Source organism: Maniola jurtina, chromosome 23, assembly GCF_905333055.1.
Source record: "Maniola jurtina chromosome 23, ilManJurt1.1, whole genome shotgun sequence".
Lineage (NCBI taxonomy): Eukaryota > Metazoa > Arthropoda > Insecta > Lepidoptera > Nymphalidae > Maniola > Maniola jurtina.
Genome location: NC_060051.1, coordinates 7,744,520 through 7,762,490, shown reverse-complemented (window position 1 = coordinate 7,762,490; position 17,971 = coordinate 7,744,520). Strand labels below are relative to the sequence as shown.

Genomic DNA, 17,971 nt, shown 5'->3' with positions numbered 1-17,971 from the left:
TGTACAGAATATTTTATTTGTACGGGTAGGCGTAATTTAATATTCACTGAGGCTTTTATTTCTTTTATGATAATGTCATTATACTTTATTTTTATTTATTATATTTATAGGTTTGCTATTGACTGTGACGTTGATGCCTAAGGCATAGAATAAATATGATAGTTTTTAGATTTTTTAAATTAGAATCTTCTCAAATTTAGGAAATATGTTGAAAATGTCAATGTTTTAAATCGAGTAAGTTTTTGTACTAAACAAAAAAAAATTGTAAAAATCGGTCCGACAGAGTTATAGAGTAAAATCCGAAAGAAACCTTATGCCTTGTTTTTCGGGATTAAAACTATCATAAATGTTAACCCGGAGTGTTTGTCAACGTGAAGCGTGCCCAGACAGACAGACATACAGATAGACAAACAAAAATTCAAAAAAAATGTTTGGGTCTGTATCGACATATTGCTCCGATTATTATTATAGTTTTCAAAATGTACTTTATATGTTCCAGGTATAGTTTATTGTAAGCATAGCACTTTTACTTATCATGACATTTTAAGACTTCAGGTTAAGTTACGCCGAAAAATATTCGTCAGATTTCGTCGTCCAATTTTCTTTCGATTCCGATTGTCGAACCACAATTGCCAATTCAAGCTATTCTGGTAGCGCTTTGTTTATTGGCATTAGTTGATATTCCGAAATAGAACGTTACTGTCTGTGTGTCAAATCGACAGCCGTAAACAGAATATCCATTAGGGCTAATAGTCTGTGACCAGTTCGGTATTATAATTGGAACTATTGTATTGTTTTGTTAGTCTTTACTGTTAGGGTAAGCGCAGACGAAAGCCAATTCGGTGTTTGACAACTAGTCAAATCAGCATCTTTTTATCAAACGGTAAACCACAAGCTTTGTAATAAGCTTCTATGAAATACTGGCATGTGACGTCACAATGATTTGATGTGCTTTTTTAGTTATATCGATAGAATAGAATAGAATAGATTTTTATTAAAATAAACTTTTTACAAGTGCTTTTAAATCGTCAAAATAATATACCACTGGTTCGGAATGCCGTTCCTACCGTGAAGAACCAGCAATAAACTCGGCGGTTGCTCTTTTCAAGTGTTTTTACAATTTACAATATGCCATACAAGCAATTGTAGCCCCGCACATTGCTGGAGCAAATTAAAAAGAATTGGAGATAATTCAAAATGGTTATTAGTTATTACACTTAAAACTCTCAAAGGGCGTGGATTTTACGTATTTTGGAAGACCCTCTAGATTTTAAGAGGGGTCTCTCCGTCACTCGCTCCATACAAACGTAGTTCCAATTTCATTTGAATATTAAGTATTATTATTAAGTATTGGTTTCTAGAATATGTCTGCATTTCATGGACTTTGGTTGCTTAATATTCAAATGAAATATATAACTACGATTGTATGGAGTAAGTGACAGAGAGAGCCCTGTTAAATTCACTGAGAAATAATTTATTATTGTTGACATAGGCAAATACCGTATTCTGGGCGCACTCCTTTACCCATAAAAAATAGATAACCTAGACATCGTTTACTCACTCACATTATTTACTTTTCCACAGTTGCAAATTATTTGTAAAAGTTCATCATCATCATCAGCCTGTGGACGTCCACTGTTGGACATAGGCCTTCCCTAAAGAGCGCCACCACACCCGGTCCTCAGCCTTCCTCATCCACTTCCCGCCAGACACTTTATATCGTCGTTCCATCGTGCTGGAGGGCGTCCCACACAAGGCTTGCTTAAACGCGGTCTCCACTCAAGGACTTTCCGGCTCCAACGGCCAACGCCTCTACGACAGGCATGGCCTGCCCACCGCCACTTCAGCTTGCTATGGGATATATATTTGGGCTACGTCAGTGACCTTGGTTCTCCTGCGGATCTCCTCATTTCGGATATTATCCCTCAGGGAAACTCCTAACATAGCCCTCTCCATAGCTCGCTGAGCAACTTTGAATTTGTGTAAAAGTTTATTTGAATAAAAAATCTTTCTATTCTAATTCTATTCTATATCTCTATCTAATAAAATCACATGTAAAACAATAGAGATGTTATATGACCTAAGTATCTCAGAATATACTATTAATATGAATATTCACAGAAGTTGAGTGGTTTTACAGAGGATTGAAGTAATAAACATCAATGTAAGCTGATTGTAGGAATATGTTAACTTGGTACTCGTCTTGTTTATGCTAATACGTCTAACAAATAATGTACCTACATTAATCCCTATCCATCTATACTATCAATGGCTCACAGTAAATTGTTTTTATGACATAAATGAACTTTTTCGTAACTAACCGCACCTACTTTTACGTATATGACATCAATTCCACTTAATAATTTAATAATTTAATAATAATGTAACATCTTAATTAATTATCTTAATCAATTAATCTTAATTTATAATAATTATAATTTTGTCGTAGATAATAATTTAATGATTGTGTATAATAAATGTAATTAATATATTGAAAATTGCGATGCCCTGACAGGGCGTCATGTAACTATACTTATTTAGCTTTAAGTTATATAGTTATTAGTACATGACAGCAATGAAATAAATAAATAAATACTCATCATCATCAACATGATCAACCCATGGCCGGCTCACTACAGAGCACGGGTTTCCTCTATAGAATGAGAAGGGTAATAGCCTTAGTTTATTTACCACGCTGGCCAAGTGCGGATTGGTAGACTTCACACGCCTTTGAGAACATAATGGAGAACTCTCAGGTATGCAGGTTTCCTCGCCATAAACTGCACATGATTCCGAAAAGTTGAGGTGCGTGCCCGGGATCGAACCCCCGACCTCCAATAAGGAGGCGGACGACTTAACCACTAGGCTATCACAGCTGTTATATTTATCTATACTATCCATTTTATTAACCCCCGACCCAAAAAGAGGGGTGTTATAAGTTTGACGTGTGTATCTGTGTATCTGTCTGTGGCCTCGTAGCGCCTAAACGAATGGACCGATTTTAATTTAGTTTTTTTTTAATTTAATCGTATTTGGTCTGTCTCATCCAGCCGCTTCTCACTACCTTTTTAACCCCCCACCCAAAAAGAGGGGTGTTATAAGTTTGACGTGTGTATCTGTGTATCTGTCTGTGGCATCGTAGCTCTTTTCTAGTTACTGTAACCTTCACTTGTCGGGGGTGTTATAAATTTTTAATTTACACTTGTAATACTTACAGTGTTAACCGTTTACCTAACATCAGTCATTTTATCGGTTTTAATCAAGTTTTAATTGACTTTTTATCTTTGTTGCAGGTAAATATAATCGAAATGCTGTGTCAGGGAAACAGCAATATTAGGATTTAATCATCTACTATTGATAACGACAGAGTTTTACGTAAATCGGGCGGGACAGGGACAACGCTTAAGATCCTAGCTCACTTACACGACACACACGCCGCTTAAAGTCGTACTCTGTACACATACATTTTAACATACAATTGCAAACAACGCGGAGTAAGCGAGCTTGCGGCAATCTAGCCACTTGATGGTTGACGTCTCGCTTACCACGCGCTTCAAGCGAGCGGCCCACGCGTCTATATCCTGCGGTCCATTCGAGTATGTCGTAACCCCCCGTCCACACACTGCCCGTGTGACATGGGAAGAAGCGAGGAACGGAGGCAGAGACGTAGTGTGGCCGCGTTACTCGCACGTTCCTCGTTCATGCCCATCGCTCCCTATTTTGTCGGTAAGTATGCAATAGCACTCAAGCTGCCACAGTTTTGACGTTCATCGCGTTGCAAAGGCAAGCGACTTAGTGCGGCGCGTCGTGATTAATGCTCGAGTTGAGCAGTGTGTGGACGCACAGTAAGTTGTAACTTATAACGTGAGCAGTAGGGAGACGCCGTACTGCTAGCTGTCATCGCGTGGACAGCGAGCTTTCTGCTAGCTGTCGGCGCGTGGACTTCAGCGGTCACTTCGATTTGAGGCGGAGCCGTGCGTGTGTTGATATGTGGTAACAGTGTCGTGTAAATGAGCTACGACCTTTAACATAAAACTACTAGGCATACCCTTACGGGCGTGTAGGGGGATGAGCATCTCTTATTTAGTGGTAGGTATCTAATATTTAGTATTCTTTGGTAATTGCATTAATTATGTTAAGAATTATTATTATTCCTACTAAGGATTTGACTTTGCAGGGTATGGTATTACCAATGAAATCCTAATGTCCCGGCCACATTAACGGCAAACAACGCGATGTTCAACGACGTTTCCCGTTAAACGTTGATGTAGCTACGATCAACGTACAACGGCAATCACGCCGTTTGGCGTTGACGATTTTAGCCCTAATTCAATTGCCATTAGACGTTAACCATTCAAGTGTGGAAACTCAGTTTAACGCGTTGATTATCACGATAATTATGGCGTTGTTAGGCATTGACGTTAAATGTGGTCGAAGCATAAAATAATGTCAATAGGTACAGTCAGCAACAAAGCTACGTTTGCACCCGTCAGAACAAGCGACTATGAACGGGTGCAAACCCAATTTTATTGTTATCTGTACCGACGTACCCTTTTTCCCAACAATATTAGCAACATAAAGAAATACCAATTTGGCATTTGGCAGAGAAACATAATATCTAGTCGCCATTATAAATCTACTTAAGTGACTTCCAGTTCCTTTGCAAGACTATTTTACCGAGTTTTTGTACTATATTACGAACATTTGAGAACGCCAATCTATAAGATTCACGATATTTATCGTTTATATTGATCGTTATTTTTCAAATATCTCATAACTTACTACTTTCCTTTGCTATCTAACTAAGAGTCTTCGTCTTTCAGATTTTATGCCACTTTTCTCCTCTTCTCTATTAGTCAAAAATTATGCCTATTATAATTTTAAAATTATCCTTTAAGAACATCCAATCTATGTTAAATGGTTCATGAGGTTTAAAACTAAGTTTATTGTTGTGTTTAGGGTACTGTACCTCAAAAGGAAAAACGGAACCCTTATAGGATCACTTTGTTGTCTGTCTGTCTGTCCGTCCGTCGTGTCTGTCAAGAAAATTTATAGGGTACTTCCCGTTGACCTAGAATCATGAAATTTGGCAGGTAGAGGTCTTACAGCACAAGTAAAGGAATAAATCCGAAAACCGAGAATTTGTGGTTACATCATTTAAAAAAAATTAAAATATGTTTCAATTTTCAATGTAAAATAACTATATCAAGTGAGGTATCATATAAAAAAGGGTTTTACCTGTATATTCTAAAACAGTATTTAATCATTTATTGCATAAAAGTTTTTGATTTATCGTTCAAAATGGCGGAAAAAACTACCCAAGTACGGAACCCTCGGTGCGCGAATCTGATTCGCACTTGGCCCGTTTTTTTTAAATATAGTGTCCCAAACTAATTAATATGCTATAACTTATCTTTAAGATTTGCAAGATACACCTACTAAAATAATTTTCGAAAATTGCTTTTCTCTATACATTTTAAAAATTAAAATTATTCTTTTATTTAACAAACATCCAAGTTATATTATTATTATTATTGTAATAAACTAAAATTCACATTGACAAAATCGTGTGAGAAAACCTAATTCTCTAAAAAAAAATAACAAGAAAATTAGTAGTAAGTACCTAGTAGTAAGTACCTAGTAGTATTTTATCTGGTGACCTTAATATCTGGGTATGCTATTTGACCTTATCATTGAGATGCAGATAGATCAGATAGATTAAGCACACTCAGTACATGCACTTTCAACGCTGTTGAAAATTAAAATCTAGAGTCTCTTAATGTGACCTATTTAAAATTAGTTTCTCACTTTAAAGCTACCTACTCGTAGTATGGTCCATTTAGATTTATCTACTACTTAGTATTTAATTCTCTGATATATATAGGTGAAAATTTTATTTTATCATACTACTAGGTAATAAGTATAAGTTAAAATTTTCAACTCTTCGAATTTCTCTTCTATTCTAACTTTAATTCAAGTTCTTAAAAATCCTATTCGAATTTGGATTGACCAGCGTGGTAGACTATGGCCTTAACAGGGCTCTCTCCGTCACTCGTTTCATACAATCGTAGTTCCAATTTCATTTGAATATTAAGCAACCAAAGTCCATGAAATTTAGCAGACATATTCTAGAAACTAATATCTGTGCCAGTGGTGTTTTAGATTTTTCTAAAAATATGTTGTTTTAAAATTACATGGGCTCAAAGATTTGTATGTGAATTTTTAAGACCGCGTAACTTTGAAACCGAATATTTTACAGAAATCTGGAAAACCACAGACATAGATATAGAATATGTCTGCTAAATTTCATGGACTTAGGTTGCTTAATATTGAACTGAAATTGGAACTACGTTTGTGTGGAGCGAGTGACGGAGAGACCCCTCTTAATCCTTCTCATTCTGAAAGGAGGTCCGTACTCTGTAGTGGGCTGGCAATGGGTTAATCATGATGAAGGCTATTCAGCTCAAGTCGATCCTCAAAATCGCTCTACCGTTTTGATATCATTTACCATGTTTATCTGAAACATCATCTTTACCGCTTTTTACAGTTAATAAGTCTACCCATTCCTAATCTATATATAATGGGTTCACATGTCTCGTCTGTAATTACCGTCGGTTATAGTTTTCGACCATATTTTATGGTACAGTGATCTTACCACGTGATTAAGTATTGAGATGTAGCGGTAGAAGAAGACAGCGAAATGATTTTTTTATGTAGGATTTATTTATTTCATGTAGAATTGATTTATTTATTTAATAAGAAAGCTCAGAGTAACTCAGCGAGCGATGGAGCGAGCTATGCTTGGAGTAACTCTACGGGATCAAATCAGAAATGAGAATGGTTCTACATTGTTGCTTTATTGAATGATATATAAAAAAATCCTTCAATGCTTTAAATATAAATGTCGAATCAGCTCGGTGGCTATCGTTCAGTGGTAGACACTGAGTTAGGGAATCAGTAGGCTGGAGTGGGGATCGCGTATCGGTAAGCGCAGTATAGGATGACCTCTAGCCCGCTGGACCGATGACGTCTGCCAAAACCCTTCTCATTCTAAGAAGAGACCCGTTCTTTATCTTAATTTTTTTGAACTATTGGTCGACACTAATGCGCCAGCTCTATCACATGATGGAACGCAAGAAAATGAAGAAATATTACTGCCTAAGTATGCTGAAATATGTTTAGGAGCAGAAATCGCTACCTCTTATGCCATAGACCACACACAAAGCGTACCGGATATTTTATGTAGGCGTGTCTTAACGCGCTCTAGATGTCGGAGGCGTCTACGCCAGCTTTGATTAGATTTTTACAGTTTTTTAGGGTTCCGTACCTCAAAAAGAAAAAAGGAACCCTTATAGAAACACTTCGTTGATTGTCTGTCTGTCTGTCTGTCAAGAAGAAACTATTTTGAACTTTCAGAGTAAGATTACTATACCAAGTGGGGTATCATATGAAAGGGTTTTAACTGAACATTCTATTTATTGGGGTATCATATGAAAGGGCTTATAACTGTACATTCTAACTATTACAGATTTTTATATATTTTTATGCATTATAGTTCTTGATTTATCTTGTAAAATGTCGAAAGAATACGACTGTAGTACGGAATCCTCGGTAAACTCTCACGTCTAACTCGCACTTGGCCGGTTTTTAGAGTTACATCTCTCCAGAGGAAAAGGAAGCCTTATCGGATTTCTTTGTTTGTTGTCTGTCTATCTGTCAGTTAAACCCGTAAACGAAATCAAAACCTATAAAGTACTTTCCGTTGACCTAGAATCATGAAATTTGACAGGCACCAAAGTCTTATAGCACAAGTAAAGGGGAAATCCGAAAACCGTGGATTTGTGGTTACATTACAATACAATTAAAAAGCTTTATTTCTTGTACGGAACACTTCTGTGCGGGTTTGACTCGCACTTGGCCGGTTTTTATATTTCTAATCTCCATTGTTGCTTGGACTTCGGGTTTTTATGGTGGCCTTGGAATTCGTTATACGATAGCTTGTAGAGCTTTGATTGAAATAGAATTTATTACTTCAGACTGTAATTTTGGAGGTATTGTTGTTTGATTTGTAGGTGTTTTATGATTTCTATATTAATTTAATTTTGTAGAGTAGGTACATAGTTTTTTAAACTATAGGTATACTATGCATTTTTAACCCCCGACCCAAAAAGAGGGTTGTTATAAGTTTGACGTGTGTATCTGTGGAATGTATGTGTGTGTCTGTGGCATCGTAGCTCCTAAACTAATGAACCGATTTTAATTTAGTTTTTTTTTGTTTGATAGGTGGCTTGATCGAGAGTGTTCTTAGCTATAATGCAAGAAAATTGGTTCAGCCGTTTGAAAGTTATCAGCTCTTTTCTAGTTACTTCTAGTTTCTACCTTCACTTGTCGGGGGTGTTATAAATTTTTAATTTACACTTGTATTATATTATTACTAAGCGACTAACATTTTCTTTCTTTTCGGCGGTCCGTCGCTCACAGTGTGGTCCTCGGGCTGGTTGGCGTGCTGTGGTTCCGGCATGCCTCTACTGGTGTTTGGGGGCACGTAGTGTCCCAGTGGTGGGTCTACTGCGGCGGACATCCGCTGGCGGAGTAACGAGGCGTTGTCGGTCCCTTCTAAGGTTGGGTACAGGAGGTGTAGAAAAATGAGTGAACGAGTCGATGGTTGTAATAGGACTGACTTTTATTCATGCCACATTAGTATACATGAATGTGCTTATAAACTATTGACATTACACTGTACACCTCCCATGGGGTGGTAAAAAAATTATTAATGTTCTATTACATAATTTTTTTTTCTTAATAGCTAAATATAAAATACAAAAACATTTTTGTTTTTTTAAATCGTAGGGAAACAATATATTTCTTACATCTAATTACAATATTGTTATATTTTCTTACAAATACATACAGTTAATCAGTTAAGTATAGTTTAGTTCTATTTTTATGAATAACATCTATTTTTCCATTAGTATATTCTATTTTTACATTCGGTGACAAGTCTTCAATTACTTTATATGGTCCTAAATATAAATCTGATAGTTTATTGCCTGTTTCATTTTTAATTAAAACTAGCAAACCCGGCGAACTCCGTTTCGCCACTTGGTTTGTAGTACATGCTATGAAAAAAGATTTTCACGCTTTTCTGTTGAAATTTTTCCTGAATTTTCTTTGCTATAAACCACACGGAGCCCGAGACCTTTCCAACGAATGCAAAACCGTGGAAATCGGTTCGTGCGTTATGGAGTTATAGCGTCAGGAAGGAAAACCCGACTTATTTTTATATAGTAGTTTCTTTGCTATAAACCACACGGAGCCCGAGACCTTTCCAACGAATGCAAAACCGTGGAAATCGGTTCGTGCGTTATGGAGTTATAGCGTCAGGAAGGAAAACCCGACTTATTTTTATATAGTAGAAGATTATTTTTATATAGTAGTTTCTTTGCTATAAACCACACGGAGCCCGAGACCTTTCCAACGAATGCAAAACCGTGGAAATCGGTTCGTGCGTTATGGAGTTATAGCGTCAGGAAGGAAAACCCGACTTATTTTTATATAGTAGAAGATTATTTTTATATAGTAGTTTCTTTGCTATAAACCACACGGAGCCCGAGACCTTTCCAACGAATGCAAAACCGTGGAAATCGGTTCGTGCGTTATGGAGTTATAGCGTCAGGAAGGAAAACCCGACTTATTTTTATATAGTAGATTAAATCGTTAGGCTTATATTTTATAGGATTAACATATTTGTCGTATCTAAATTTTTGTCTATATTTACTATTTATTAAATTGTTACGCGCCTCTGTTTGTGAAACTTGTAAGCGATATCTCAATTCTTGAGGATAGTTATCGTGATTGTAAAGAGGTTCTATTTTCGTTGAAAGATTGCTTGGTAGGTTACACTTTTTACCATATACTAGTTCAAAAGGTGTAAACTTTGTTGACGAATGTACAGTTGTGTTATACGCAAAACACCAAAAAGGAAGCCATGTACTCCATAAATCTGGTCTACCTTCGGTCTGAATTCTTAGAAAACTTCCTAAACTCTTATGTGAGTTTTCTAAGGCACCTATACTTTCATGGTGGTATGCTGTTGAATTTAGTTTAGAAATATTGAGTAACTTACAAACCTCTTGAAATGTTTCCGATAAAAATTCAGATCCTCGATCTGTTCCCACAATCGTTGGTATTCCATGAACAAGGATAAAGTTATTTACAAAAACACGCGCTACTTCTGTGGCTGTTTTTGTAATCAATGGGAATGCGCATACATATTTTGTTAGTTCGCATTGTAGCGTTAAAATGTATGTGTAATTATTAATATCTCTATCTAAGGGTCCAACTATATCTAAAAATATTTTTTCAAAAGCTGAATGAGCTGTTGAAGTAATTACCATGGGTTCTTTCACCGTGGTGGTATATTTTTGTTTTTGGCATTTAGGACATTTTTTTACAAAATTAATTATGTCTTTTTCCAGTCCTGGCCAGAAATAATATTTCTTTATGTTATTTAACATTCGTCTAATGCCCGCGTGGCCACTTGTGGGCAGAAGATGAAAGTCGTTTAATATAACTTTTCTATCATCCATGTTATCTATTCTATTTACGTCCTCTAAAATACATAAACGAGGTCCTTTCCATTCAATTGTATTCTTTATCTCCTCTACTAACTTCTTAACAAATATATTATTGTTATTACTTTTAATAAAATATATTTCTTCTACATTTATTCGTTCACAAAACTCACCTAGCTCTCTCACAAATGCGGCTCGCGTCAATTGCGATTGAGAAGCAGGGTTTATAAATATCGTCATTTGACCTCTGTCATATGAAAAAATATTATTTTCGCAATTAATTTTATTTTCTTGTCGCAATTTATTTAAAATTTTCGCGTCTATAAATCTTAACTCAACTGCGTTCTTTGGTTTAATATGACTGTCTACGACTATTGGCTGATCAGACCTGTCGTCGGTAGAGATCATATTATCCGAAGAAGCACTTGTATCTAACCGTTTCCTCTGTGCACGCGTCATCACATTTACACTATCACACATCTCTTTCAAATCTTTAGAACTCATAATCACTCGAGATAATGCGTCTGCAGCCACATTATCTTTACCTTTCACATACTCTATCAGATAGTCATACTCTTCCAAGGTCAATCTAAATTTAAGCAACCTACTCGAAGGGTCCTTCATACTAAACAAATAAATTAAAGGTTTGTGGTCGGTAAGAATTTTAAAAGTCCGACCGTACAAGTAAGGTCTAAAGTATTTTATTGCCCAGACCACAGCTAAAAGCTCCTTTTCAATAGTCGGATAATTCTGCTCAGCTTTGTTGAGACTTCTACTTGCGTAAGCTACTGGACGTCCATCCGAGTTTGATAAAATTGCACCTATCGCGTACATTTAAGGGCTTAAGTACCGCATAAGCATTTGAATCACCTTTTGACTGCGATATTGTAAGGTCAACAAAAAGTTCTGACATTTCTTTCCCATAATCTTGTACAGATCTATTATTTTGCCTTAACTGTTGTATTTTATTTTGGATAGCTATAGGCGATTTTTGTGGCAGTAACACACGCCGCATATCGCTAACCAAGTCATTGATGGCTGTGTAATTTGGCTGTAATTGCAATTTAGCATTTTGTGATAGTCTACTTTTTAAGATGAATTGAATGAGATTATTTTTACAGTCGGGACTTGTAAGCAAAGAATCATAGTAAATAATATTATCGATTAATTGCTTCACAGATATTTCAGAGTCATCGATGACTGGCAGTAATTGTAATGCTACTTTTAATTCGAATTTTGACATTTTGTTATAATTTTCACAAGACTCGGTATTACACAATTTTAAAATAGTATCATATAAATTGAAAAAATCATTACTTAACTTGTCAAATCGTAAGCATTCATCACCCTTAAAAGATACTGGTATTGAAGCTAATTCTTCTAAAATCGAATTAAAATTACTTACTAAATTGTCCGCTTCACTTAACTTTTTAGATATAATTTCACCTTTTCTCCGACTTGGGCCGATTTTCACTAAATATACCTTTATCTTGGAAAGTTCGTTATATAAGTTCAATAAATCGTCATACATCACTGTCCATCTTGCACTTTGCACTAATTGTAATAGTTTTTTCTTGAATAATAAAATATCACGATCCACAAGGTTTAGCACGGCAGTTCTCACACGAACGCTCCAGTGCTGGTCCTCGTCCTGAAGATCGGCGCGACCGTCGAAGCACGTGCTGGGTTATTTGGCTTCTCATCCAATTTTCGTGGCATTTTTTGTAAAATTTGAAGAATATGTAAAGTACTCCCAGTAACAAAATTGTGCATATAATAATCACAATTATATTGATTGAGGAAATATGCCAATGTAATTGTTCTATATTGGCATTGTTTTGACCATTCTGATTGATAAAAATGTCTTCTTTCTCCACCTTTGAGTTGCACATTATACAGGTGTTTTTATATTTTATAAGTATTTATTTATTTGAGTCCGTTTGGCGGGGTCGCCATCTAAGGTTGGGTACAGGAGGTGTAGAAAAATGAGTGAACGAGTCGATGGTTGTAATAGGACTGACTTTTATTCATGCCACATTAGTATACATGAATGTGCTTATAAACTATTGACATTACACTGTACACCCTTGTGCTCCGTCGTCAGCGGTGGGATGGAACTTCATGAGGTTTTTAATCGGTAGGAGTCCTGACATAACCACTGTGTTTCCCCGTTGCTGATGGTATCCATGACGGATTTTCCTCACGAAAAAGAAAAAAAAGGGTTTACGTGGGTAGGTATGGCTAATGAACTAGCTACTTAGTATGGCTAAGCTTACTAAGTATGCTACTTAGTATGGCTAAACTTACTAAGTAAGCTACTTAGTATGGTAGGTATGGCTAATGTAGCTGTATTACGATAAGAAAGACATGTACATACATTGACTTTACACAAGCAAAGTATAAAATAATAGTACATTAAACATTGTAACTGTACACCACTCTACATAGGATAAGTTAAAGTGAATTTCTCTCTAAGTTATCTGTAGGTAATCCTCTCTTGACTGTCACATAAAACTCATAAACTGGTTTATTACAATTTTATTACACTTACCCGGAATTTGACGTGTTTTTTATTATCTGTCAACTTTCCTCGCGAATCGCATGGTAAAGATGTAACCTACCTACCTACTCGTATATACTTAACACTCTTATTGCAATACAAATAAAGTCTATAATTCAGTAAAAATGTAGGAGATAAGTATATAGGTACTTTCCTACGATGTAACGCCTACGTCGAAAGTTATCAGGAACGAAAATCAAAATTTCGCCTCCACAAAATTCTTGTGCGCTATGTTTTTTTTTTTTAATAATGTAAATATTTGAGGCAAAGTGGTGATAGCCTAGGGATTTAGACTTTGGTCTTCTATGCGGAAGGTTCGGGATTCGATACCTCTAACTTTTTTGCGCAATGCCATCTTAAGGAAACATTTTCATGATGTTGTCAAAGAAGTGCAAATTTGCCAATCCGCTCTTGCCAAAAGTGTTGGATTATAACCAGCGTGGTGAACTTTATCTGTAGTCTATGGTCTATATAGTCTTTGGACCTTCCCATTTTGATTCTGAAACCTTTTTCCTTCCTAGAACTTCTCCTTTAAGCAAAGGTTGCCTGGTAGAGATTGCTCCAAGTAATAAGGCCGCCTTTGCACACAATTGTTTTTTTCTGTTTTCTTCTTACTGTGTTGTTATCCTTTACATGTGTTTTTGTGTGCAATAAAGAGTTTCTATGTATCTATCTATCTATCTATCTTTATTAAAATCTGTGTAGCCTACTTTGACTCTGCTCAGAATGAACGAGACTTTATGTCAGTACTCAGTATGTCAGACACAAAATTCTGAGATTAAGCCAAAAGTACGCCCTATAGATCTCAGCTTTAAGGGAGACCCGTACTCAGTAGTGGGATGGCGATGGTTTCGATGATGAAATTGCCCCTGTATGGAATCGAACCCGGTACCATCTACAATGTTCACCACTGTGCCAGTGAGGTTGTCAAAACGTATACAAATAAAACAAATAGATTTCAAGTAAATATTTCTCTTTTCCCTCAGCTCTGTGCGGCCATTGTTTTGTTTTAAATATTTCGCGCGCTGAGTCATTGTTGCAAACTGGTCCGGCCGAATCATGTTGTCCTAAATCAAAGTGTACGGAGTAATCTTATATCTATCTACATAAGCATATGCCCGCGACTTCAGCTGCGTGGACTATACAAAAAAAATCAGAATTTTCAAAAATTCACGTCATAATAGCTCTTTGCGTGCCACAGTCTCAACCATCCAATAGTTTGAGCTGTGCGCTGATACACATTCTGTGAAAATTTCAACTTTCTATCTGTTACGGTTCACGAGATACAGTCCGCTGACAGACAGACGGACGGACGGACAGCGGAGGCTTAGTAATAGGCATTCTTCCGCTGGCATTCTTCGGGAAGCCTTAAAACAAATACCTTAGTAATAAAACTAAAAAAATTGTAAGATAAACAGAGGTTTTAATTCTAAAGCTTAAATTTAACAAAGACGAAACTAAAGGTACAGAATGTCTGTTTATCTCACAAGGTATGGTATTCGGTAACGCCTAGTCCGTGTTACCGCTATCCAGAACATATCTGATAACACTGCAGCTTAGTTCCTACAAGATGGCCAGATTAGGATAATGTTCCCCGGCCGAATTTAGACCACGTAGGAAAAAATAGGTCCAGTAATTGGTTTTCATACTTTTACGGCATTTAGCTATTCCAAGTCAAGAAAAAGCTCGTCTAATAGCTCGTTCACACAGGCTGCGTAAGCGTAGACGTAGCGCGTACCATTGCGTTGTAATGTATGGAACTGTATGAAACATGGCACACCGCTTGCGTAAAGCGTAGACGTATGCGTAACCCGGTGTGTTAGGGGTTTACGCGCGTCACAACGCACGTGTCACGTGTACGCAATTGGTGTGAATCGGCCTTAATAGTTCAAGACTAAAAAGTTTTTAACAGTCAATTAACACAGAGGTTTTACTTCTAAAGCAAAGACGAAGACAAAACCAAAGGTACAGAATGTCTGTTTATCTCACAAGGTATGGTATTCGGTAACGCCTAGTCCGTGTTACCGTTATCCAGAACATAATCTGATAACACTGCAGCTAGTGGCTACAAGACGGCCAGATTAGTAGGATAATGTTCCCCGAGACCGAATTTAGGCCACGGCCGCTCTGACGCAGTAATAAGCAATGTGATCTTGATGTGCAGGCTCGATTCCCGACAGAGTTTGGGAACTTATAAATAAATAGCTGATGCCCGCGAGTTCGTCCGCGTGGATTTAGGTTTTTAAAATACCGTGCGAACTCTTTGATTTTCGGAATAGAAAGTAGCCTCAAGGGATTCAAGTAGGTATAAGTTATAACCTCAAGCAAAGCATGTTGCATGCTGCATGTTGCACCACACAGATTTGTTTGGTTTAGCGGATTATTAAGCTTTTGGTTCCTTGTATATCATGGACTTCCGCAAAATAACGCCTACTTCTAGGTACTTATACTATATCAAGCAAAGGTAACAAGTTGGTAGCAAGTTGGAAACTGGATGATAAAAGACTATAATGATGATGATGATTTATGTATAACCAGTAGGTAAATATTTCGCGACAGGTTAACGTGGCGATCGGGGTGGGGACGCCCCGCACACCCGCACAGCCCCCGTGCTAACCCGGTGCGGAATAGCGCGGGTGTGCGGGGCGTCCCCCGCCTCATACCCCGATTGCCATGTCAACCTATTTGTGTAGTACCTACAACTTACACTGGCCAAATGTGAATTGGCAGACTTCACACACCTTTGATAACACTATGGAGAACTCTCAGGCAAGTTTCTCCATGTTTCCCTTCATCGTTATAAGCGTGTGTATCCAGGATTGAACCCTGACCTCTCGAAAGCCGATGTTTTAACCACTAGGGCCTAGTAGTTTTTTAACCACTCCTCTCTCTCTCTGCACTCTCGAAGGTCGATGTTTTCATCGGCCTTCGAGTGTGCTCATAGCCTAGTGAATAGGCTACTCGTATGAGCACTTCATCGCCATTATGTATCTAGTTTATGTAGTTGCAGGTATAAATATACCTATACTCATTTTCCAAACATCAGTAGGTACTCTTAAGTACTTTAGATAGTACAGTCAGCAACGCTAGGTTTGCACTCATTCATAGTCACTTGTACTGGCGAGTGCCCTAGCTTTGTTGCTGACTGTACATAACGACGTCATTAAACAATGTCTGTCAGTCCCCACGACCACTCACTGAGGCGCTGAAACGCGCTGAGTCACTCGCATTCAATTTAACAACATTTCGTATGCCTATTGGAGTTTGGACTAATGGTAACTGAGGGCATCTCAACCTCTGAGGGCCTTTCAACCTCTGAGGGCCTTTCCATCGTTATGTTTTCAAATTAAATTCATCATGATCACTCCCCTCCACACACGTCCCATACACACCATAGCTCACTACTAAGTACAGGTCTCCTCTCAAAATGGGAAAATGAGAAGAGGTTAGTGAACCACGCTGGCCAAGTGCGAATTGGTAGCCTTCACAAACCTTTGAGAACATTACTGGGAACTCCCACTGAACCAGATTTCCTCAGGATGTTTTAGGGTTCCGTACCTCAAAAGGAAAAACGGAACCCTTATAGGATCACTTTGTTGTCTGTCTGTCTGTCAAAATTAAAATGTGTTTAAATTTTCAAAGTAAAATAACTATACCAAGTGGGGTATCATATGAAAGGGCTTAGTCTGTACATTCTAAAATAGATTTTTTTTTATTTGTATGCATAATAGTTTTCGATTTATTGTGCAAAATGTCGAAAAAAATATCCGAGTACCTACGGAACGCTCGGTGCGCGAGTCCGACTCACTCTTGGCCGGTTTTTAACGTAATATTGAGGAGTTCCCAGTGACTGTGGTGAACTAAATAAAAGAATATGACAAAAAAAGCAACAAGTGTAAATTAAAAATTTATAACACCCCCGACTAGTGAAGGTTACAGTAACTAGAAAAGAGCTGATAACCTTCAAACGGCTGAACCGATTTTCTTGGATTATAGCTAAGAACACTCTCGATCAAGCCACCTTTCAAAACAAAAAAAAAACTAAACTAAAATCGGTTCATTCGTTTAGGCGCTACGATGCCACAGACAGATGCACAGATACACAGATACACAGATACACACGTCAAACTTATAACACCCCTCTTTTTGGGTCGGGGGTTAAAAAAAGCAAAAAGGAAATGTTATTTTCTAAATTGTATGTATGAAAACAGTCTGTCTGTCCAAAGCACTAATCCTACAGGATTAGGTAGACTCACGTCGCGTATTAGCCAGTACAGCCGAATAGGCCCTCTAGTTTCGATCCTACCTGAATTCGCAACGCTTCGACGGGTTTTATATTTGATCTATATTATGTTCTAGATTGTACATACAAAACAGTCAAGCGCGAGTCGGACTTACACATGAAGGGTTCCGTATCATTTACAATGATTCTTGTACAAGAAATAATACTATTAATTTGCAAATCGGCCATTTTGAAATTTTTATTATTAGGCATTGTTGTTATAACAGCAATAAAAATACACACTGTAAAAATTTGAACTCTTTACCTTTTTTTTTTTTTTTTCTTTAAATCTGGCTTTACTCTGATTAGCCAATGTCAAGTGTGTAGATATTTTCAAGTTATGGAATTTATACAAGTATGGACTCCGTCTGCAACGGCGCCCGCCGACACACGCGCGGCGCCTCCCTAGAGCGCTTCCCAGTCAGTTCCACCACCAAAAAACACCAACCAACACAAAAACCAGCCACTCTTAACAAAAAAAACACTCCAAACAAGCACAGCACGCGCGCCAGCAAACGCCATCACAGACGAAGTCAAACTCTTTACCTATTCCGG

General features: G+C 37.3%; 2 protein-coding genes across 2 annotated transcripts in view; one reads left to right on the top strand and one right to left on the bottom strand.

The window, feature by feature from the left end:
- Positions 1-17,971, top strand: part of LOC123877398 — a 757,955-nt gene that overhangs the window by 99,611 nt on the left and 640,373 nt on the right. The window lies entirely within an intron of this gene.
- LOC123877311 lies at positions 11,347-12,652 on the bottom strand. Its single transcript, XM_045923931.1, has one exon. It carries the CDS (start codon positions 12,103-12,105, stop codon positions 11,347-11,349), a length of 759 nt encoding a protein of 252 aa, XP_045779887.1. The 5' UTR covers positions 12,106-12,652.

Bases quoted from the DNA above. Each gene is read 5' to 3' on its own strand.
- LOC123877311 (XM_045923931.1), bottom strand. From the start codon at position 12,105: ATGTATGACGATTTATTGAACTTATATAACGAACTTTCCAAGATAAAG.